Source organism: Pseudorca crassidens, chromosome 1, assembly GCF_039906515.1.
Source record: "Pseudorca crassidens isolate mPseCra1 chromosome 1, mPseCra1.hap1, whole genome shotgun sequence".
NCBI classification, from domain to species: Eukaryota; Metazoa; Chordata; class Mammalia; order Artiodactyla; family Delphinidae; genus Pseudorca; species Pseudorca crassidens.
Genome location: NC_090296.1, coordinates 100,983,715 through 101,008,211, shown reverse-complemented (window position 1 = coordinate 101,008,211; position 24,497 = coordinate 100,983,715). Strand labels below are relative to the sequence as shown.

The 24,497-nt window shown below is 40.2% G+C and overlaps 3 protein-coding genes across 4 annotated transcripts in view; 2 read left to right on the top strand and 1 right to left on the bottom strand.

The window, feature by feature from the left end:
* LEO1 (LEO1 homolog, Paf1/RNA polymerase II complex component) overlaps positions 1–467 on the top strand; it is a 49,158-nt gene extending 48,691 nt beyond the window's left edge. The window contains exon 12 of the mRNA XM_067747191.1: positions 225–467. Within this exon, the coding sequence (XP_067603292.1) occupies positions 225–329 (105 nt within the window). The 3' untranslated portion in view covers positions 330–467. The remainder of the gene's footprint in view (positions 1–224) is intronic.
* LOC137229392 (RNA polymerase-associated protein LEO1-like) lies at positions 223–21,699 on the top strand. The gene is made up of 10 exons (XM_067747226.1): positions 223–339; positions 5,987–6,084; positions 6,712–6,857; positions 7,617–7,701; positions 8,782–8,876; positions 9,457–9,591; positions 10,092–10,227; positions 11,525–11,666; positions 13,735–13,811; positions 19,693–21,699. Exons 2-9 carry the CDS (start codon positions 6,001–6,003, stop codon positions 13,788–13,790), a joined length of 879 nt encoding a protein of 292 aa, XP_067603327.1. The 5' UTR covers positions 223–339; positions 5,987–6,000; the 3' UTR covers positions 13,791–13,811; positions 19,693–21,699.
* The window catches only part of TMOD3 (tropomodulin 3), an 84,901-nt gene continuing 79,995 nt past the window's right edge, over positions 19,592–24,497 (bottom strand). For both annotated transcript variants that reach the window (XM_067747211.1, XM_067747204.1), the window contains one exon: positions 19,592–22,604. In XM_067747211.1, the coding sequence (XP_067603312.1) occupies positions 22,570–22,604 (35 nt within the window). In that variant the 3' untranslated portion in view covers positions 19,592–22,569. The remainder of the gene's footprint in view (positions 22,605–24,497) is intronic.

The following is a 24,497-nucleotide window of genomic DNA, read 5'->3' as shown; positions in this document are numbered from 1 at the left end:
TTTGTTATTACTCCGTAGTCATTTTGAATGCCTCTAGTACCTGTAGATTTGGAAACTGGCCATGACTTTAACCACTGGTTTTATTCAGCTGGTAAATGTTCTTATTAAAATTTATGTTATTTTTGGGTTTTCAGAGGGTTATTCAGCTCAGAGCTACTTTTGATAAACCTTTCTAGAAATATTCTCTATGAACTTTGAGATTCTTCAAATTTTTATCTGTTTAGGAAGGTGAGCCTTCTGGAAAGAGAAAAGCAGAAGATGATGATAAAGCAAATAAAAAGCACAAGAAGTACGTGATCAGTGACGAAGAGGAAGAAGATGATGATTGAAGTAGAAAATGTGAGAACTTTATGTATTTTATTGTACAGTTTGTTTTATAAATATGATGTAAACATGAATTATTTTGACTGAAATAAATTGATTTGCTTTTGAGTAATTTTAATTGTAATAAAAAAATTTAAAAAGCAGGTCTCTGTTCAAGAAATTGACCCCTCCCAAAGCAGGCTGATTTTGTTAATGCCTTACACTAATTCTTAGGTTTTAGTGAATTCCTCCCAGGCCCCACAGAGAAGCCTTGCAAGGGCCAGGTGAAGCGAGTGAGGCATTCTTCTGGGGTGCAGAGTTTTAAAAGGGGCGCAAAAAAGCCTCCGTAATTGTATTCGTTTGCTAGGTCTGCTGTAGCACAGTACCACAAATTGGGTGACTTAATACCACAGAAACACATTCTCTCACAGTTCTGAAGCCTATAAATCCTAGATAAAGGTGTCGGCAGAGCCGTGCTCCCTCTAAAGGGAAGAATCCTTCCCTGCATTGTCCTAGCTTCTGGAGGATCCCACTAATCCTTGGCTCGTAGCAGCATAACTCCAATCTCTGCCTCTGTCTTCACATGGCTTGTTCCCCTGTGTGTCTGCTCTGTGTCTCTCTGTGTCTCTGCTCTGTGTCTCCAGATCCCACTCTCCTTTCAGGACACCCATCAATGGGTTTAGGGTTAACCCTAATCCAGTGTGACCTCATCTTAACTAATTACATCTGCAAAGATCCTATTGCCAAATAAAGTCACATTCTGAGGTTCTGGGTAGATATGAATTTTGAAGTGTCCCTATTCAGCCCACTACAGCAATCAAGTTTAATAATACCGTAATACAACATTTAAAAAAATTAAAATTAATGTAAAAATATGATGAATAAAATGTCAAAAATTTAAATAAAGATGATCTGACAGGGCTGGGATTAGGGTAAGCCAAGTGAGAAGAGTGGCACAAGTACAAAACTGGATAGACTGTCTCTTTATTTGAAATTTTGATGTTTTGTTTATGGGAGTGTTTTGCATGGAGTTGAAAATGTATTGCAATATTATTTACCTTGATCACTAAGATTCTGGCACCACTTATATTTTTCACCAAAGTGAGTATCTCACATGTTGCGTCCTAGTTGTAGCCCTGCTTTCGCACAGCATGGTGGCTGGGTTCTAATGGTGAGCACCCCAAGAGAGCTGTATTATCTTTTTTCAAAATCCACCACATTCTGTTCAATAGAAGTGAGTCACTGATGTGAGCTCATATTCAAAGGGAGGGAAGTTTGACTCCTCTCGATGGTAGAAATGGCAAAGAATTAGCAGATATGTTTGAAATCCATATTTAAGATATGTATTTGTCTTTTCTGCAGTGCTCTTCTACACAGCCTAATCTTTCCCTTATGAACGGACTAGGCCTGTTAATACAATCTAGGAGGGGTGGCTTGTGGGAGGCTCTTCTGAAGCCTGGTTATAGAGAAGTGACATTGAAAGAGAATAAGGTCCTAACTCACCACTGTGTCACTCTCCTAAACTCAGAAACCTTCAGTCCCTTGCTGTTTCTTGGTTTATCAAGTTGAAACTCCGATGCCTGGCTCTTGAGAGCCTTCATTTTGACTCTGTCCTTTACAAGGCAACATTGTTTTTTCACTAGCAGACACATATGTGACAGTGATTGAGCTCTTGTCTCTTGTCTCCAAACCTGCCCTTCTCTACAGAGCTTGGCTATGCAGAGCCAAGGCTCTGCAAGCACATTTCAGCTTTGCCAGCTGCCCCCTGTTAGGGGGCGCCAGAGGGAACTGGGAGCCTGAATAACAAAGAAAAGATTCCTCCTTCCTGTTTGTTTATGGAACTTTTCTGGGGGCTTCCTGTTGACCTCCATTCTTTCTGAGGGGGCTCAGCAGCAGCAGTAGTTTCTTCCCACAGCAGCTCAGTCCGGTTTGCAGTTTACCAAGACTTGAAGAGGCAGCTTCATTGTACTCCCGAGAGACATCAGTACCAGCTGGACACTTCCCTTCCTCAGGTATGTTTCAGCTCCAAGGGGCCCTGTCTGTAAGTTTGTAAGTTTAATAATAATTGTAACTTTCCCCTTTGTTCCCTCATCTCTAGGGGTGGAAGTTGCTCTCTGAATTTGCGAATTCTGTGATCCCTTAGGGAGTCCTCTTTGTACTTTTTGTAACCAAATCAACAACTTTAAACCTAATTACAATTTTTAAAAAATACTAAGATCTATCTGTGTAGACAACTGGTATGTTTTCTGTTGCCCAACTTGGACCTGACTGGGTAGTCCAGGAAGCAAATCCTCAAAGATGAGATGTGTAGATTGGTTTGGGTCTGAGCTCCTCACCAATGGGAAACAGGATGCTGGTGGTGCCTTGGCATCATGATGAACCAGATTATCCCCTGTGATTGAGGGCTCAAGCGGCTGCTACACTTGTTAGGCGGTCCTGATGACTAAGGACTGTGGTGTGGGTTGGATGCTTCTGAGTGCCCTGGAGCACTTACAGAAAGTCGACAAGCTTAGGTTAATTTTGGTTTGTTTTTAAACTTTATTGAAGTAGAGTTGATTTACAATGTTGTGTTAATTTCTGCTGTACAGCGAAGTGATTCAGTTATACATATATATTCTTTTTCATATTCTTTTCCATTAGGGTTTGTCACAGGATACTGAATATTGTTCCCTATGCTATACAGGAGGGCCTTGTCGTTTATCTGTTCTCTATATAATAGTTTGCATCCACTAATCCCAAACTCCCATTCCTTCTCCCCCCACACCTCCTCCTCCTTGGCAACCACAAGTCTGTCCTCTATGTCTGTGAGTCTGTTTCTGTCTTGTAGATAGGTTTCTTTGTGTTGTATTTTAGAGTCCACATATAAGGGATGTGGTATTTGTCTTTCTCTTTATGACTTCACAGAAGCTTAGGTCTTCAAACATTCTGCTCAAGTCACGGTCAGAGAACCAGGGAGCACTTGTGACAGCCCTAAAGGAATCTCATATCTTGTAGTCAGAGGGCTGAGGTAGCTGAAAATCAAACGCATGTAATTGTGTGGTTGCAGAACTACAACATCAACTGAATTCACAGCCTCTTCAAGTCTCTCATGTGAAAGGGTATTGACTGAGAAAGAAACTAGGAATGGGGATTTCTGTTTGGACTCAGATAAAGCTGAAAAACAAATTTTCTAGTCCCTCTGAGCCTGCCTTGCCTGTGAGAAGCAGTCTGCCTTCCTATATCTGAGGAAACAGGTTTTTTTAAATTGACATATAGTTGATTTACAATATTATATTTCAGGTGTACAAAATAGTAATTCAAATATTTTTATAAATTATATTCCATTTAAAGTTATAAAATATTGGCTATATTCCCTGTGCTGTACAGTATATCCTTGTAGCTTATTTATTTTATACATAGTACTTTGTACCTCTTAATCTCCTTCCTCTATTTTGTCCCTTCCCCCTTCCCTCTCCCCACTGGTAACCACTAGTTTGTTCCCTACATCTGTGAGTCTGTTTGTTTTGCTATATTCACTGGTTTGTTTTATTTTTCAGATTCCACATATAAGTGATAACATACAGTATTTGTCTTTCTCTGACTTATTTCACTAAGCATAATACCGTGTAGGTCCATCCATGTTGTTGCAAATGGCAGAATTTCTTTCTTTTTTATGGCTGAGTAGTATTTCAGTGTATACATACCACATCTTCTTTATCTGTTCATCTGACGATGGACAGGTTGCTTCCATATCTTGGCTATTGTAGATGTTGCTGCTGTGAACATTGGCATGCACATATCTCTTTGAATTAGGGTTTTTGTTTCAGATATATACCCAGGAATGAAATTACTGGATCATATGGTAGTTCTATTTTTAGTTTTTTGAGGAACCTCCATACTATTTTCCATAGTGGCTGCACCAATTTACATTCCCACCAACAGCATACAAGGGTTCCCTTTTCTCCATATTCTCCCCAACATTTGCTATTTGTAGACTTTTTTTTTTTTTTTTTGCGGTACGTGGGCCTCTCACTGTTGTGGCCTCTCCCGTTGCAGAGCGCAGGCTCAGCGGCCATGGCTCACGGGCCTAGCCACTCCGCGGCATGTGGGATCTTCCCAGGCCGGGGCACAAACCCGTGTCCCCTGCATTGGCAGGCGGACTGTCGACCACTGCGCCACCAGGGAAGCCCTTGTAGACTTTTTGATGGTAGCTATTCTGACAGGTGTGAGGTGATAGCTCACTGTGGTTTTGATTTGCATTTCCATGAATGATTAGTGATGTTGAGCATCTTTTCGTGTGCCTGTCGGCCATGTGTATGTCTTCTTTGGAAAAATGTCTATTCATGTCTTCTGCCCATTTTTTAATCAAGTTGTTTGATTTTTTGATACTGAGTTGTATGAGCTGTTTATATATTTTGGATATTAACCCCTTATCGGTCCTATCGTTTGCAAACATTTTCTCCCATTCGGTAGGTTGTGAAACTAGTCTTCTTGCTTGAAAATGCTGTAGTAACATCACTTGGGGCAGTCTGCATTCCCCTCAAGAATCACCCAGCTGAGTGCTGTCTGACCTACTTTTTACCAGCAGACCCATCACTAGGATCTCATCATACTCTGGCAAAGAAAGCACAAACTCTGACTGAAGAAGAAATAACTTACACACCAAAAGAATTGCAAGATTTTGCTATTAAATATGAGCAAAAGCCTGGGGAATGTGTGTGGACGTGGATTCTAAGAATGTGAGATGAAGGACAAACACTAACTACCTTGGGCCAAATTTACTGATACGGGTGCACTTATATCGATATATTCTGGATTTGATGTGTTAGGACATATAGCTGGACATGGCTCTATACTTGACTGGTTCACCAAAAAAACTCAGTGGTGGCCTTCATTTAATGAAGTTGAGATACCAAAGCTTCCCTGGCTTTGTGCAGAGGGAATTCAAAGACAGGGAGATAGGAGTGTCAGAGCAGACATATTTTGTGTGACTTGCATACCATCCCCCACCTTCCCTAACTATATTCATTGAGAGCACCAGCTTAAAACAACAAACATTTAATCTATCTCACCGTTTCTAAGGGTCAGGAGTGGTTTAGCACTGGCTCAGGGTCTCCCACAAGGCTGCAATCAAGATGTTGGTTGAGACTGTGTTATTTAAAGGCCTGCCTGGGGCTGAAGGATCTGTTTCCAAGATGGTTCACTCCCATGGCTCTTGGCAGGAGACCTCAGTTTGTCACTGCATGAGCCTCTCCACAGCAGTTTGAGTGTCTTCACATCACAGCAGCTGGCTTCCTCCAGAGCAAGTGACCCAAGGGAGAAAGAGCAAGGCAAAAAAGCCACAATGTCATGCAGAGCCTTGGAAGTGAGGCTGTATTCTATTGATCACATAGACCAGCCGTGATACCTGTGGGCGAGGATCACACAAGGGCAAGAATACCAGAGGCAGGGATCCCTAGGATCCACCTTGAAAGCTGGCTATCACAGCAGCTTGGCCTTCCACCAGCTAACTTTGCTGTTTCCCTTCCCTGTAGACACTCTTGTGAGGCTTCTGAGGGCCAGGCTCAGGGAGCCAGTCTGATCATGGTTTAGTGGAGGTTTGGTTTATGAATCTTGGGAATATGTTGAAGTGATGGGCTAAGAACTGTGTGAAGAACTTCAGTGAGAGAAATTAATACTGTGCATTTTTCCCCCAACATTGAAGATTATAGTGGGACCATGGATCTGTTTGGAGACATAGATGACATTTCTTCAGAGAGTGACAGGGACAATCAACCACCCATTTCAGGACAGCCTGTTACTGTAAGTACAATAACAAATCTCAACTGGGCCCATTGTTCAAAGTTAAGAAAAAAGTTTCAGAGGCTGATGGGTCATGTAGGGAGGGGACATGGATAATGAATAGCAGTCTGAAACATCTGACGAATGGCTGACTTTCTTAGCTATGTTGGGAATTTCTGGATATTAAAGGGAATAGAAGGAATTGCTCAGAATGAATTTGATGCCAAACTTTAGGGGCTAGACTGTGAGGATGCATAATTTGAAAACCTTTTATTTAAAAGTTTTTCTTATTTACACATGTGCCAAGTGTGTACTATTTGACATTCTTCTCTGATTTTAATACTTACTTAGCATTGAGGGGTTGCATAATTTCACACATCTGTTGCTAAATATCTTATGCAAGCTAGATATGTCAACATTTTTTCTGGTAATGCAGGCTAACAGGTCTTATTTTGCATGGTGGTTTTTTTGGGGGGGTGGGGAGAGGATGAAATTTTAAGGAGAGGCCTGGAGGGGTTGCCAACTGCTTTATCTCTGAAGGGGTGTCCAAGTTTACTTCTGGTCACACCTGCATCTGCCTAGTGCAGAAGGAGAGCTAGAGCATTTCTAATGTCAACTCAGGCTCTCACATTCTGATTCTCTTCTTAGGATGGACGTGGAGTGCCTCAGGACCAGCAGGAGGAAGAGCCAATTTCTGAAACCAAAATAGAAGTAGAAATTCCCAGCATCAACTATGATTTAGGAAATGAATTGTACTTTGTTAAACTACCCAAATTTCTCAGCATAGAACCCAAGTAAGAGGACTGATTAAAGGTTTTTTTTTCCCCCCCAAGATATTGAGTAAAAACATGTGGAATGTAAATGTTTTTCTTATTTATAATGAGTTGGCTAATCACAGAGGTGGGAGATTTCTCATGTAACTCTGAAAAAATAAACTTAGAATGTGCTGTGGTAGAAAATGATGAATTACTGGTGTGAGAAAGTTTTAATGCTAATAATTCTTCTAGCACTTTGGCACTTTCTTATAAATGAGCAGACATAGCTGATGAAGGTATTTTTCACTATCATAAAGCTGAAAAATTGGAAAATGAGAGTGAGAAAGTTTTCTAGAGAAATCACAAATGTTCAATGCAAAAGCCTTTGTGAATCTAGAAACGACCACAATTTTAGACAACAAAATAGTGTTGATGGGTATTATTCACGATGGTGCACTATTGCAAGCTCTTATGCAATTAAACATGACACTTTTCTTAAAAAATATGAAGAGATAGATCATGTGTCACCTATACTTTAGAGGACATACGTCACCGAACAAAAATATAATTTAAAAACTTCGAACTATTAGTCACATTTGGATTTTATTTCAGGTAATATGTTTTAAAATCAAATTTCAAGGAAGTACAGTAATTTGCATACTTTTTGAAGTTTTACATGAAGTTATTTGTCTACTGTGATTTTTTTAACATATTAGTGCATGTTGTAAAGATTATTTTATACATTAATTATATTCAATACTAAAGATGGCTAATACTACATTAAAAAACAACTTTTAGGCCTTTTGATCCTGAGTATTATGAAGATGAATTTGAAGATGAGGAAGTGCTTGATGAAGAAGATAGAACCAGGTTAAAATTAAAGGTACCATTTCACACTTTATTCCTGTGTTTTGTTTTTTTTTTTTTTTTTTGAGTTTTTCCTTTTATAAAGTAAAACACAGGGGTAACAATTTGAGACCAGCTTATAAAATGATCTTTATGTTTATTGTCATAAACAATCAACAAATAACTGCTTAGAACAAGGAATTAAATATCTTTTCAGAGTATTTTTAGAGGAGAAGGTATATATCCTTTTTAAAAAATCCTTGTAGAATTGTCACTTTTTTAACCTTTCTTTTGCGGTTGTAATTTTTCGACGGAAGTAAAGATAAAAATTCTTGAAAATTGTTAGCTATTTCCTTCAGGATAAATAATAATGTAGCTAGGTACACCGAACTGCCTCCACATTTTATTGTGGATAGATCCAAGCAGCTTCCCACAATAAGAGTATCTCAGACTCTTTATGGAAATTCAGGTTATGCACAGAAAATAGGCCTTGTCATTAGGTGGTCCCCCTCAAGAAGGCCTGGATGGCAAAACCCTACCATTGCTCTCACAGGGATGGCATTGCCTTTAACCGGGTTTTGAATAAGCTTCTGCCAGAGGCCGCAGTGGTAGCCGTGGCAGGATCCATTTTTATGCTACTTTTGTAATTTGGAGTTCCCCACCATAAGGGTAGGGTAAAGCAAAAGTCTCAGGTTTTAATCTGTTGTTTATTACTTAATTGTATATTCTTTTTAAAATTAATACTCAGAGCTTCTCTATCTTACTAGGCGAATGGGTCCTTTTTTAGTCCTTCTTTCTCTGGGTTCATAGCCTTCAAGTTGGGCTGCAATAGACAGAGATCTCAGTTGTAACCGCCTATCTCATATGGCCCCGAAGTTTTTGCTTCCACTGCCATGAACTGGAGCTCAGAGATTAAAACAAAATGTCTGTTGAGTTCAACCAATATCTCTAGGTATCTGTAGCAGGAAGGTTTCCATGTTGCCTAATCAGCTATTTTGTGGTGAGCTTATTCTCTTACCATCTATGAACTCTTGGCACATGATTATAGGTCACTTGAGGAAAAAAGAGCACGCAGTTAGTAACACTGGTTTTCTAATGCCTTTGTGTTTTGAAACAGATAGAAAATACTATACGATGGAGGATACGCCGGGACAAAGAAGGAAATGAAATTAAAGAAAGCAATGCTCGGATAGTCAAGTGGTCCGATGGAAGGTGAGCATAAATGCCTGAAGAGTACGGAAATGCCCAGGGGGAGGCCTGGGATGAATGAAGTTTTCTGCGTAGGACCGTATTTTAGGATCATCTTTCATTAAAGAATCAACAAGATCTAGGCCTCTGGCATTACCTGGGAAACCTGGGAGAAATAAATAAGGTTAAGATCACAGTGCAGCACTTGGATACTCTAGTCATAGACCCAAGATGTGATCAAATTCACAGTATCTACCTTATTGAGATGAAAGCCTAATCTTAGTGCCCATTTGTGATAATTGGACATTATAAATCGGTATGTTTGAAAAAATGGTTTCTATTTTACTAATGAAATGGTAGAGAGTGGGAAAATGATAAAAACAATTATATTTGAAGTTGAAAGGAAGATGGATTTTACCACCTTTTACTTTGAAAGGTTAGGTTAGTTGTTTCCAGTATCTTTTCTTTGTTTTTCTTATGAATTCATTATGGGGACAGGATGCTGCAGTTCCACAGCATTTTAAGAACAGCTAACAGGGTAGAATGGAAGCTGTAGGATTTGTTAAATATCCACGCTAATAACTGAACTATTTCTTATTTCCAGCCTGTCCCTGCATTTAGGCAATGAGGTGTTTGATGTTGACAAGGCCCCGATGCAGGGCAATCACAACCAGCTGTTCATTAGGGAAGACACTGGTCTGCAGGGACAAGCCATCTTTAAGTCCAAACTCACCTTCAGGTAACTATTCATAGTGACCCACAGCTACTTGGCAGTTAAAGAGCAACAGGGCAGAGAGGTTGGCTGTGCACAAAGCCTGCCTCAGTTCTGATTGACCTGATTTTGAGGTGCAGCTCACCAAGGCCCATGGTTTGGTTCCCATGCTATTTTTCACCTTTGCAACAAGTTGCTGTCCCTCAGGGAGCCAGTTCACGCTATGGAAACCAACATGAGCCCGCCATACAAACCAGAAGACCGGTTATTAACTCACATTGATTGACGCACCTGGTAAGAGCCTGGACTGTCTGTGCTGCTCTGCTGGCCAGCGTGTCCCTTCCCTTCAGGGACATTTACCTGGGAAGCCTGCCGATCGCGAGCATGCTCTTGGTGTGCGCATGCGCCAGAGGAAAGGGCTGCCGCAGGGGCTGCTGTGTCATTGTCCGCAACTGTGTTTGCTGTTGGTATGATTGCCTCCAAATATTCTTTGTAAACGGTGAGACGTTTTCTTCTGTTTCCTGCAGACCTCATGCTACAGACTGTGCCACACTTAGAAAGATGACGCTGCTACTTGCTAACAGATGCTCGAGGACACAGAAGATTAGAATCTTACCGATGGCTGGTCGTGACCCTGAATGCCAGCGCACAGAGATGGTTCAGGTATGTTGGCTGAGGTTTATCCTGGGATTGTTTGGGGTATTAAGAACTGTGCTTTCCAGAATGTTAATTCATCATTTCTTATTGTCACAGCTGTTTTATTTCTTGTGGTTGTCAGGGAGCCTGCTTAACCTTCTAAGCATGTGCTTAACCACAGTAATTGTCATAGTCAATGGCTGATGGTGAGATACAGCAATCGGACCCTCGGGTGTTCTCTCTCCAATCTATGAGATTTCAGAGGGAAACTAGTAATTTAAAAATATAACCCGGGCTTCCCTGGTGGCACAGTGGTTAAGAATCCGCCTGCCAGTGCAGCGGACACGGGTTCGACCCCTGGTCCGGGGAGATCCCACATACCGCGGAGCAACTAAGCCCGTGGGCCACAACTACTGAGCCTGCGCTCTAGAGCCCACGAGCCACAACTACTGAAGCCCACGCACCTAGAGCCCATGCTGTGCAAGAAGAGAAGCCACCGCAATGAGAAGCCTGTACACCGCAACGAGGAGCAGCCCCTGCTCGCTGCAACTAGAGAAAGCCCACGTGCAGCAACAAGGACCCAATGTAGTCAAAAATAAATAAATTAATTTAAAAAAATCTTTATATAAAAATATAACCCTTGATGTACATCATTAAACTGTGTTAACCAGATAGGAGGTGATGTGGGAAGGTCATGAGGACATTCTGACTCAGTTGACACTGGCTCTGCCTAGTGAACCCCAGTGTGTAGAAACCAGGCAGATGGAAGGGAATGAAGGCTCTGCTTTGGGGCTCAGGGACCCTCCCCACCAGAACCTCCCCATCCTGCCATCAGGAGCTGTGGGGAGCTCTCTGGGTTGAGGGCCCCAGACTGGAATATGTGGGCACCATGGTAGTTCGGTGGAGCCTGGGCAAGTCAGGTGTCTGTCTCAGGGTGAAGAGAACCCGCCTCCCTCAGGCGTCCACTGGACATGAACGAGGTTCCTCAGGCTGGTCGCCACACTCTGGGCTCTGCCTGGCAGCACAGGGGACGCTGCATCTCCCAAGGTTGTGCCGGTGCCAGTTCTGATGGGGCGGTTGGTGTGAGGGAGGGAGCCTTTGCCTCTTCACCCTGTGTTTTCTTCACGCCTTCGAACGAACAAGATGATGACCATGTGTGGTAACAGAGGTGTAAAGTGGAGAGAACTGTACCCTGAGGACATAGGAACTGGTGTTATCCTGGGCGAGGCATTTACGTGTTCTTTACAGTAAAGTAGTTTCAAGGGGGCACTAAGTGAGTTCATTTTTTGTTTTAAAGTTCAGTAATTTATTTGCTTCTTTACAGAAAGAAGAAGAACGTTTGAGGGCGTCTACTCACCAGGAGACCATCCATCTGTGGGAAAAGCAGAACCAGCGGGGGCCGAGTGCCCCCTACCAGGGGCCCAGCAGTGGTGAGGAGGGAGAAGCCAGCAAGAACCATGGCCGAGGTGAGTAGGGAGAGGAGGTCACGCTTCACCATCTCAGGGCCGTGGGAGCGATTGTGCTCTCGTGGGCTCTTACTGTCTTGCTGTTATTCACTTAGGACAACAGTACCAAGGCCTTTTATTTTGTTTTCCCTGGGACCACTTTGCCACACAAAAGCTTAGCTGGGAAAATAAGGCACCCCCATAATAAGAAAATCAATTAAATAATTTTGTCCTTATGGAGGAAAATGTGTAACAGGCAGTTCTCCTGCTTGTATAGGGACCCAGTGTTTAAACTTTGTAGTTTTAAAATATGTGGGGCTTCCCTGGTGGCTCAGTGGTTAAGAATCTGCCTGCCAATGCAGGGGACACAGGTTTGAGCCCTGGTCTGGGAAGATCCCACACGCTGCGGAGCAACTAAGCTCGTGTGCCACAACTACTGAGCCTGCGCTTTAGAGCTTGGGAACCACAACTACTGAGCCCGCGTGCCACAACTACTGAGCCCGCATGTCACAACTAGTGAAGCCCGTGTGCCTAGAGCCCATGCTCCACAACAAGAGAAGCCACCGCAATGAGAAGCCTGTGCACCACACCGAAGAGTAGCCCTTGCTCACCACAACTAGAGGAAGCCTGTGTGCAGCTGTGAAGACCCAATGCAGCCAAAAATAAGAAATAAATAAAATAAATTTTTTAAAAAATGTGTGCACAAAGCCCCTCGGGTATTTAAAAATGATCAGACAATCTCTCCGAAGGAAAAACCTCTCCAATCTAAGTCATTTAAGCATGTTTGAAAGCTGTACATACTTCTTTATGAAAACTTTAAAAAATTGTTGGCTCCTCAAGGGAAATATATGGTGGGAAGTAGCAATATTCAAGAGTAGAAAAATTCAGGAATAAATGGGTCTTCATCTTTGAAGGTCAATCCCGTATCTAAAGTCCCTTTGCTTTCAGAGGAGAGGGCCAGAATCTATTCTTCAGAGAGTGATGAGGGACCAGATGAAGATAAGGCTCAAAGGTCGCTGAGAGCAAAGAAGCTCACCAGTGATGGGGTAAAACCAAATTTATTCAGTCTGAAGGGGTTTGCCCTGTAGCCACAAGTCAACTCCTGGAATGAAGAGGAGCTCACAGCCCTAGAGCACAGACAGATGTCTACACACCTCCCTGTAACTCAGTGAGATGAATGCAGTAATAAGCCTAGACGTGGCCCAGAGGAGGGCCTGACACCTGTGCCGTCTTGCTGGTTGCAGAAGGAAGAGCATTAGGGTGGACATGCCAGAGGATGGAGAGACCTGTGAGAAAAGACACATGGCTGAGACACCAGGGCTCGACCAGAGAATTAGAAGTAGCTGGGTACAGTAGAGCAAGGGCCCTCTCGCCTTCATCATGGGTATGATAATAGTGGAGGGTTAGATCGTTTCCATGTTGTTAAAATTATTTTCCTTTAATTATTTCCTTTTCCACCTATAAGAGCACAAGTGCAAAGAAAATGTAAGTCTTAATTACACAAGCAAATCACTATGTTGTTGCCATTGTGCCATATTCATTCATCCAGTGTTTTCTGAACACTTAACATGCATTGCTATGGGTTTGGAGTTACAGATCAGAGGAAACATCTCAGTAATAGAAATCGGCCTTACTAAAAAAAAAAAAAAAAAAAAAGAAATCGGCCTTACTGTGTAATGGAAGCACTAATTTTTCATGTGAAAAAAATATATTTAAAACTTGGAAAGCATACTGAAAAAGCACATAAAACACAAGCAGTCCTTTTAAAAAAATTGACAGGCTTTAAAATACTGAATTTTAGATAGAGAAAGTGAAGTACTGAGGAAGCAGAGGTATGTATTTCAAGTAATAATGAGCAGAATCCCCGTCAGGATAGAGTGAGGTGTCCCTGAGCCCTGACTGCTGCCCAGGGAAGCCCGGGCTCCCCTTGTCTGACCTGTAGAGGCAGTGTTTGTGGACAAGGTCGCCGCTGGTGGGTAGGGTTCTAACATGAAGGGCTAGCTCCCCCATCAGCTCAGAACTGCTTAAGACAAAATTTCCAGAAACGTTCAGTATTAAATTTTACACCTTCTCTCTCATATCTGTTCAGGAGGTGAACCCTCCAGAAAGAGGAAAGCAGGCAGCGAAGAAGAAGAGGATGACTGAAGTATGAAACGCGTGCTTGCTGTAAGTATGGTTTTCAACTGTTTGTTTTAAAACAATGATGAAATGACTTGTTTTGATTGAAGGGGGGAATTGAGTTGCTTTTGCATAATCCTAGTTGTGGTTAAAAAATGTTCAGAAGCAAGTCTGTGACTTTAGAAAATACATTCTTCCCAAATGAGAAGTTTATTTTGGTAACTGTTTGCTCTGGGTCTTGGGTTTCCTTGTCCGAGCAGGTACAGCACGGGAGGGCTCACTGGAGACTCGGTGCTTTGCCAAGTGCTGCATGGGCCTTACCAGTTCTAATCCTCAGAACAACTCAAAGGGCAGCTGCTGTTATTCTCATTTTACAGACATGGAAGCTGAGTTAGAACTTAAGACCTCTGTCCAAAGCTTTTTCTTAAGTTAAAAACAAAAACAAAAACATTTTTGAGACAAGAGTCGGGAACTTATTTGCACAGCAGTCACACTGCTGAACAGATACATTAGTGACCTTATGGAGAAAGACACCCAAAATATCTGAGAGAAATGGTCACCAAAAGGTTTAGAGAAAAAAGAGCAGTGGGAAACAAAACACTAGATTTGACTTCTAGCTTTGTGACTGGTGCAGTAGCTGGAACATAATAGGTGCATAAAAAGTATTTATTGAATGAACAAGCCAATGATATTATCTTGGGGAAGTTATTCAACTTCTCTGAAGTCAGTTTGCTCAACTTGATGGGATTTGGACTTGACCATGTAAATTCTTCATGATTTAATGTTTATATTCCTCTACCTCTGAGAGTTGATTAGATACGTTTTTTTAGAAGTCTTTTGTTAAATAGAAATGGTCAAAGGAAAGGAAATGGCCCATCATCTTACCACGCAGAAAACCTGGATATATATTATATTTCCCTCCCTTTTATATTTTTAAAGTATAATTTCATAGTTGTGCAGTAAACACAGACATAATTAGCACCCGCTCCAGAAAGGCCATTTAGAGACTCATCCAGAATGCTGAGAAGTACTAGCACAGTTCAATCATAAAGTCGGCTATTCTTCTTTTTTTTTAATTTTATTGAAGTAAAGTTGATATACAATGTTGTGTTAATTTCTTCTGTACAGCAAAGTGACTCACTTATACATATGTGTATATATACTTTTTCACATTTTTTTCCGTTATGGTTTGTCACAGGATATTGAATATAATTCCCTGTGCTATACAGTAGGATGTTGTTTTTTATCCATCCTATATATAATAGTTTGCCTCTGCTAATCCCAAACTCCCATTCCTTCCCTTTCCTATCCCTCCAAACCCCTTGGCAACCTCAAGTCTGTTGAGCTGCAAATGGCATTATTTCATTCTTCCTGATGGCTAATATTCCATTGTATATCTTCTTTATCCATTCATTCATTTAGGTTTTTCCATGTCTTGGCTATTGTGAATAGTGCTGCTATGAACATAGGGGTGCATGTATCTTTTCGAATTAGTTTCATCTGGGTATATGCCCAGGAGTGAGATGGCTGGATCATACATCAACTCTATTTTTAGTTTTTTGAGGAAACTCCATACTGTTTTCCATAGTGGCTGCACCAGTTTACATTCCCACCAACAGTGTAGGAGGGTTCCCTTTTCTCCACACCCTTTCCAGCCTTTGCTCTTTGTTGACTTTTTAATGATGGCCATTCTGACTGGTGTGATGTGGTACCTTACTGTAGTTTTGACTTGCATTTCTCTAATAATTAGTGATCTTGAGCATCTTTTCATGTGCCTATTGGCCATCTGTATGTCTTCTTTGGAGAAATGTCTATTTAGGTCTTCTGCCCACTTTTCGGCTGGGTTGTGTTTTTTTGTTGTTGTTGTTGTTGAGTTGTATGAGCTGTTTGTATATTTTGGAAATTAAGCCCTTGTTGGTCACATCATTTGCAAACATTTTCTCCCAGCCCGTAGGCTTTTTTGTTTATGGTTTCCTTTTCTGTGCAAAAGCTTTAAGTTTGACTAGGTCCCATTTGTCTATTTTTGTTTTTAATTTCTGTTGCCCTGGGAGACTGATCTAAGAAAACATTGGTGTGATTTTTGTCAGAGAATGTTTTGCCTGTGTTCTCTTCTAGGAGTTTTATGGTGTCATATCTTATGTTTAAGTCTTTAAGCCATTTTGAGTTTATTTTTGTGCATGGTGTGAGGGTGTGTTTTAACTTCATTGATTTACATGCAGCTGTCCAACTTTCCCAGAACCACTTGTTGAAGAGACCATCTTTTTCCCATTTTATATTCTTGCCTATTTTGTCAAAGACTGATTGACCATAGGTGTGTAGGTTTTTTCCTGGGCTCTCTGTTCTGTTCCACTGATACGTATGTCTGTTTTTGTGCCAGTACCACACTGTTTTGATTACTGTAGCTTTGTAGTATTGTCTGAAGCCTGGGAGGGTTATGCCTTCTGCTTTGTTCTTTTCCCGCAGGACTGCTTTGGCAATTATGGGTCTTTTATGGTTTCATATAAATTTCAGGATTATTCTAGTTCTGTGAAAAATGTCATGGGTAATTTGATAGGGATCACATTAAATCTGTAGATTAGGTCAGCTGTTCTTTATAAGGGCTGGCCTTGAGGCTCTGCTACTTCAGCAACAGGGCAGTTGGGCCGAGCCTAGAGGCCCTCAACCCTTGTAGACATGGTGGAAAGCTTAATATTTGAAGGCCAAAAGATGTTTGGGGATTTTGGATCCTCCCATTGTTTGGTGCTTGGAGCAGGGTGCCACTGGGCTGAGCATGAGGGCATTATCTCCCACAGCCACAGCTCCTGGCACCACGTCCACTCAGACTCACAGGAGCTAGACTTACCTGACAACCCAAGCACCCGAGCCTCCAACAGGCATCAAGACTTCCCATATGTGAACATAAGCCCGACAGCCATCCTTGCTTGGAAGGCCAGCCAACACTAAAGATTCAAGGGGAATTTCATTATTCCTTAAGTTTCAAAATTCAATTATTTGATGTTTATCCCTAAAAGTTTCCTCAAACCCATTACACGTTGCGCTGATTTTCTTTTGGTTGGTGGATATAGGTGACTGATGAGAGATGTCTTTGTTTTACTGCAAAACTAATCTCTAGTTTAATAGCTGGATTGGCTCCCATCAGGCCCAGAACGCACTGTATCATAGGTCCCTGTTTCTTCATATTTGTCGATTTAAAAAAAAAAAACTCAATTTTTTTTTTTTTTGCCGTACACGGGCCTCTCACTGTTGTGGCCTCTCCTGTTGCAGACGCACAGGCTTAGCGGCCATGGCTCATGGGCCTAGCCGCTCTGCGGCATGTGGGATCTTCCCAGACTGGAACACGAACCCGTGTCCCCTGCATCGGCAGGCGGACTCTCATCCACTGCGCCACCAGGGAAGCCCTTTTTTTTTTTTTAATTTGATTTTATGGACAGACCAGACGGAGTACTGATGGTATGAGATTGAACCGTATGAACTTACTATTTTTATGGGTATAAATGGTCACGTATTGACAGTTTTATATGGTTTAACTTAATAGGGTAGGAAAGAATAACTCAGGGAAATTAATAAACTTGTTCTTAAGAGGTGTGTAAGGAATGATTTAGAACATAGGCACTAAATGGATTTTCCAAAAAGTCCAAGTCTACAGTATATTTGATAAACTTTAGTGAAATTATTTATTCCAATATGAAGTGGTAAATTCTAAATGCCTATAGTCCATATTTTTCAAAAGAACTTTCACTGTGCTAATAAGAGCCAATAATATTAATATTTTGTAATATTTAAGTATCAGTATTATAAAATTCAGTTTTTATATTTATAAAAATTGAAAAAGTAAAGCATTTATAGCATTTTGGTATTTTAGAGTTAAAAAATGTATTTAAATGCCCAATTTCATGTGACAAAGAATGATGCACTGTTATAAAGGTAATTTTCAAGCTTTTAAACATAACTAAAACCAAATATAATTCATCCAAAAGACTGAAAAAAATGTGGGCATTTATTCAAAATTACAAAGGTTTTTATGCTATGTGTGTGTGTAAATGCACATGTATGCATGCAATTTTTTTTTCACGATTTTTGTTTTATAATTCTTAAGCAGACAGATCTAAAAAGTTTAAACTGAATCAAAGACTTTTTTTCTTTTGTGAGTTAAGGTGAAATTTAAACTCCTAAAAATTGCTATACACAGCTACCAAGAAGCACCCAGAATCTGTTCTTAAACCTTACTCTCTGAGTGGACTACAATATCTGACAGAAAAATTTTAGGCCTATTAATCGCTTTGCAGCACTTAAAACATATTGATAGTCTGTAGAAAAGGGAGTTAAGCCTCACATATGTAGACTCCATGGGAGTTTATCTTAAAAGTGTACAAACTTGAACAATGCTAACAAGACATGGCTGGTGGTGTTTCACAGTGTTACAATCTATTCTTATCTAGCCACTAGAGCAGATGTCCTAAGTAAAAGTCTTTATATGTCAATGAAGGCTGTCTAAAATACTTGGTTGACAAGATTGGCTCCTCTGAATGATCAGACTGCAGGTTAGAGTTCAGCATTAACAAACTGTTATAAATGTTTTATTATAAAAAAATTTCCAATTTTTTCAGTTTTTATAGGGACTTACGGAACTAAATTATAATGCAGAAAAATCAATATGACATAAGAAAGAATGACATTAAAATGACATAAGGGGCTTCCCTGGTGGCGCAGTGGTTGGGAGTCCGCCTGCCAATGCAGGGAACACGGGTTCGTGCCCCGGTCTGGGAAGATCCCACGTGCCGCAGAGCGGCTAGGCCCGTGAGCCGTGGCCGCTGAGCCTGTGCGTCCGGAGCCTGTGCTCCGCAACAGGAGAGGCCACAACAGTGAGGGGCCCGCGTACCGCAAAAAAAAAAAAAAAAAGACATAAAAATATAAAAATCTTTGCTTATTGTAAATATAATTTTCTCAATTTAAAAATTTGTGAAGAGTTCCTTTGAGAAGTAGCTAGAAACATTAACTGTCGTATGGTGAGAAACAGCCAGAAACATTAATGTTCAGTGGGAGCTGATGGAAAAGATGGTTCTATAGATGTTTAGACTGAAGAACTCACGCCCCTTGATAGGAGGTGCTCTGACACATCCAATTTGCTTGCTTCTTGTGGGTGCCATGTCTTTAGTTAATACTGTTCGAAAATGGAGTGGTCTTGAGGGCATTATGCTAAATAAGTCAGAGAGAAAGACAAATATTGTATCATCTCACATATCAGAATCTAAAAAAACTAAATTCATAGATACAGCAAGCAGAGTGTGGTTGCCAGAGGTGGGGCATGGGGAGTGCGTGAAATGTGTGAAGGTGGTCAAGTGGTACAAACTTCCAGTTATAAGAGAATGTCCTACGACTAATGTACAGCATAGTTATGACAGTTAATAATACTGTATTACATATTTGAAAGTTGCTAAGAGAATAGATCTTAAAAGTTCTCATCACAAGGAAAAACATTTTTTAAAACTACGTGAGGTGATGTTTAACTAAACTTATCGTGGTAATCATTTTGCAGTATGTGCATATATCAAATCATTATGTCGTACACCTTAAACTAATACAATGTTATATGTCAATTATCTCAATAAAAATAGAAAAAAAATTTTTTAAGTGAAGTGGCATTTGAAATGAAGGAGCAAAACTGGACAGTACTGAACTTACAGAGAACGGAAATTGCTATGGATTCTAGAAAAACAGTGATCCTTGTATCTGCTGGGAGGTAACAGTGATTCCTGATTTTATAAGGAAAAAGTGAGGCAGTCCTGGGACCACAGAGCGAAAATTTAAAGATTTTATGAAACCTCATGAATTATTTAATCTTATTTTAATGGTAGCAACGGTTAAATATAATGTACAATAGAACATGACTAACATTTTATCAAAACATTTTTTCTTTTATAATTTTCAGTATACCATGGACTCCCCTTTTTAAATGAAAAAATATCAGATGCTGTCAATGGAAAAACAATATACAAAGCTCTATACATGTAACTTTTCCAGAGGACACCTACTGTACAAAGCAAGTATATGGATTATTTCATTCAAATACGAGAATCTGCAATTTAACTATCAAGATGTAATTCTCCTTAAGATCTCTAACAATCTGCTAATTTCTTAAACACAAAATGTTTATTTGGTCTTTTAAACGACAGGCACCGCACTGTTAGAAAATGTATTTCACCTATGAATTAGACTTCTACTAGGCTTTAGCTCCAAGTGTACAGCACCAAAATCCATTTTAATAACATCAATATTATTAATACTGATTTTTTAATACATACAATTTCATGCAAACTGGAAAAATTAGAACTTCCAATATGAATATAAAATTTTATAAAATGGGAAATTAAAAGCTTTTTAAAAAACAGCAATTTAAAAATGCAAAGAATAGTCTTTGCTTAGGTAACCAGATAAGTTTACATTGGTTACACTATAAAAACTTAAAGTCTTAGAAAATCTTTGGTTTAAAAATCAAGAGTATTTCACAACTCCAATCTGTTATAAAAAATTTTAGATAAATATAGAAGTACTGAAAGTTACTAAAAGGGTAAGAGGTGCCAGATTTTTAAAGATCAAAGTAAACATCAGTTTTCTCCCTTGTCATTACAATTCTTGAAAGATTTTCTGCATTTAATCAGATCAATGTTCACCCTTATTTATTAAGAAATCTTTTCTTCAATTATATAATGAACTATTGTAGCTCAGAACTGGAATGGTACAAGGAAATCACTCAACTTCTTCATACTTTGATAAATAATAAGTGGAAAAGATATTACCCCAAGTATAACACACAATTTTAGGTGGGGCCCACCTACCTATATTTAAAAAAAAGCTTTGGAGAGGAAAGGGTAACATACTTAGCAATTTACTGACTGACTTACAGGGCAGGGCAAGCAAGGAAGCCTTGCTAAAAGTGTACTGGTAGCTCTGCACAGCTGCTCCATGCTGACTCCCCACCCTGCTGGAACTGTGCAGTCTCTAAAACCAAGTGCATTTCCAAAGTCATTTATGAAAGGAGAGAGGGAGAGAGCGAGCGAGAGTGAGCTTGACTTGCTAACTTGGAAAAACCTCCAGCACCCTATAACTGAAAGGGAATAGCAGTACAGTGCAAAGCCAGTCTTTGGCCCCTTTCAAACAATGGATACTGATTCCAAAAAAACACACACTCAGTCCTCATGAGGAAAGCTTTTGCCTGTTAAGAAGGCTTATTACTGTAGCATGCAAGGAGTTGCCTAGCTCACTAGATAAACTGTCCAACCCAAGACAAAGGAGCAGACATTTTATAATTCAATTTCAAGAAGTTTAAAAAAATTAACAATAGACCTCTCCCCTATTCTGGAAGGAGATTCCTCCTTTAGAAAAATCTCCCTGTAAGGGATACACCCAGGCCTGAATTGTCAAGGCCAGGACTGCTCAGACTCCTTTGCCCCTGTCGTCTGCAGCTGTAACCCCTCTGCCATCTCCTGCTCTGGGGCTGCCCTGAAATAGGACATGAATGCAGGCCCAAATTATCGATCATACTATTGGATCTGGAGTAGTCTTCCCACCACAGGACTACCGTCTAACTGTTCACCTTAATACTCTGAAGGATAGGAAGACAGCTTGTGTTATGAGAAATTGCTTTTATACAATGTAGACCAAAAAGTACAAGATGAAAGGAAACAGATTTATCTAACAGCCATTTTCCTTATTGGTTGGGAAAATCTGTAGTGAGTGGTGATTATATACCATTCAGACAATTCTGTGTTGCATGTAGGAACGTCTCACTATCCTGTGCAGCTCTTAATTTATACCCAGGCCAGTTTCTAATTTACCATCAGTAACCATCAATTTAAAGGACCGTTTTGCATGCTCCTCAGACTTAATCTCCACCATTTATTAACTTTGGTTTCATGTGTTTAAAAACAGCTTTCTTTTTGCTTTTACCCTAAATAACTGAGAGCTGGCTATATGCCTTTTACAGGGAAGAAAAAAATAGCTTTCCTACTCAGATGCTTTTTTTTTACTATGAGCTTTCACAAAAATTTAATAATGCCCACGTTATTGCAATGAAAAACGGTAACGAACTTAGACCTAACTACTTTTAAACAAAGTGTGTAACCTGGCTAAGCTGATGACTTTGTTGAAAAAAACTGTAGGTGTTGCTGAGACACCTTGGACAGGTGCAGTGCCATGGAATGCACAGGAGACTGCTTCCTCTCTCCTAGAGATCCGCTTTGACTCCAAAACAGATGACCAGGTTTTGAGTCATCTGTTTTAAAATGCTGGCATTTTGCTTTCTTGATAGAAGCAGAAACCATACTCTTGCCAAGTTCATGTGTTCTGAAACTTGGAAAAGTCTCCTTGCCATGGAATAAGGAAAGCTTTGAAGTTCCTTGTACCTAAGAGGTGCAACAACAATTCTGACATCAGCAATGTCCCTTTCTGACTTAAAAAAAGATTGGTCCTTAGAATGTTCATATTACTCTACATAAATGACTTCCTAAACTTTTTTATAATTGTATTTTTTTAACCCAAGACTCATCATAAACCATTTAATTAAGCTAAATTAAAACTGATTTTAGCAGAAAGTAGAAATAATGCTTTAGAATACAAAATATCACCTACTAGTGATTTACAATCTGAAACTGGTAACAACTTAAACTAGATAAAAGATACATGTAGTTAAAAAAAAAAAAGAATTTCCAGTCTTTTCCCTTCTCCCGAGGAAAATTTTACATCTGATATCACAACACGGGCCCTTGGCAAACTTTCAAAGTCTTCCAAAGATTACATGTTGGCAGACTTACTGGTGGTCTCCTTCAACTCGTCTCTTGCGAACTATGAGAAAAAGAATGTTAGAAATCCCTGTTAGTTTGTACAATGTTAATTTGCTTGTGACAAGTTTCTGTGTGATCCAGTTAGAGTTGTACAAAAATGGATTGTCCATTTGCAGTTCAGACGGCCATTAAAATAAAAAACTCACATCCTTCACCATGGTTACTTACCTGTTAAGAACTGAGGGGCTAAGCTCAGCTGTGCTTACACTGCAGTAACATTAGAAATCTACAACAGAATGGTCAGCAGTCACCTTCAAGCCACTGTGCCTGTCTCATTTGTGTATTAAAATTTATACCTCCATTAAAAAATGACTAATAACTTACTGTATTAAATTTTGAAATGACATTCAGGCAGCTGGGATTAGAAAGTATTAAACGTAACTATTTGCATGCTCTTCTGATTAATTCCTCAGTTTGTGCAAGAACATACCAGAAATAGTATTATCAGTTTCAAAGGTAAGTGACTTGCTGCTACTGCTCTCCAAATTTTCCTTCTCTTATCTCCTACAAAATGAGCCACTTCAGGGCTCTGAGAAAACAACAAATGCAAAGTAATGAAGATCTTAGACCCTGGTAATGTGGTGATGTCACATCTCGCTACCAAAAACTTGGGAAGCCACAGTGGTTGGGTGCACATCTGAGGACCCCCAGCTTCTTCCCGGGCTGGTGACCCTGAGCCGCTTGGCTGTGCTCACTAGCAGCAGGGCAAAGTCTTCAGTGTCAGGGTCTTGCTACCTTCACTCTCACCTGTCAGCTACCAGAGAATATTTGCTGAGAGCCACCAGGTCAGGGCTCCTCAGCATTGTGGCAACTCCTATTTAGAGAAGAAAACGAACACAGGTTCTGGAGTCAGCAAGAGTGGGAATCTGTTGCTTTTTGTGGTTTGCTCTTTGGCAAGTAAGGTAACCTCTCTGAGCCCCAACTCATCCTCTGTAACGGGATAATGATACCTGTACCTCACGGCTGTGCGAGTAAAGTCTGCTTAGTGTAGTGTTAATATAGAAAACATTCAGTGAGGGGTACTCAGCCTCATGACCCACCACAGTGGGGTCACGGGATGGTCCTGAGGTCAGCCATCTTTTCGGGATGAGGAAAGTCAATTTAGCTTTTATAAAGCTAGAGGATTTGCATGTATACATAATTGGTTTTGATACTCTAACCAGTAAGTTCCTCTGTTTAAGTTACATTGTTGGTCTATTAATTTCTATACTCTCTTCTGTGGAAGCAAGTAGGAAGACACCTGCCTTTGTTCAGCCTGAATTGGCCGTTTTAACAGAGGAATGAAAAGCTAACAGGTGCACTGGCCTCCTGGCCAGGCTACGAATTCTGCTCTCATGCTGTTCTGACTGCTGGCTTCTGTTCACTGGCCTTCAAGAGATGAGACTGGACAGTCAAGTGATGCACATAAAAGCTTGTCCAGAAAATAAAAACCAGGAGGACTGAAGTATCAGTTCCCCATGAACATTTTTATACTTATTTAACTAGGCGCACCCCGACTCTAATTTCAGTCCATGTTAATGAACAAGTTTCATGTATTTACTGAAATATTAGGGGAAGAAATCAAATGGAGAACTGAGTCCTCAAATACAAACTTAATTCATGTATATGGATCTCTGAAGAACATGGATATATCTGAAAGGCAAAGCACATAGTTCTTTAGGGTAGAACATTTCCAAGAAAATTTTGAATTGCAGTAGTGTTTGGATGTTATTGGCAGACCATTTCAGATGTTAAAAAGCATGTTATTAAAAAAATGCACATTATAAACAAGATCAATAGGACAGATGGAACAAACAAAACAAGTATAGAAAATTAATCATGTAGTTAGCTAGTGTAAAGGTAGTAACGTGAGACAAAGTTCAATCGAATACTGCACGTACACCATATAACCTCT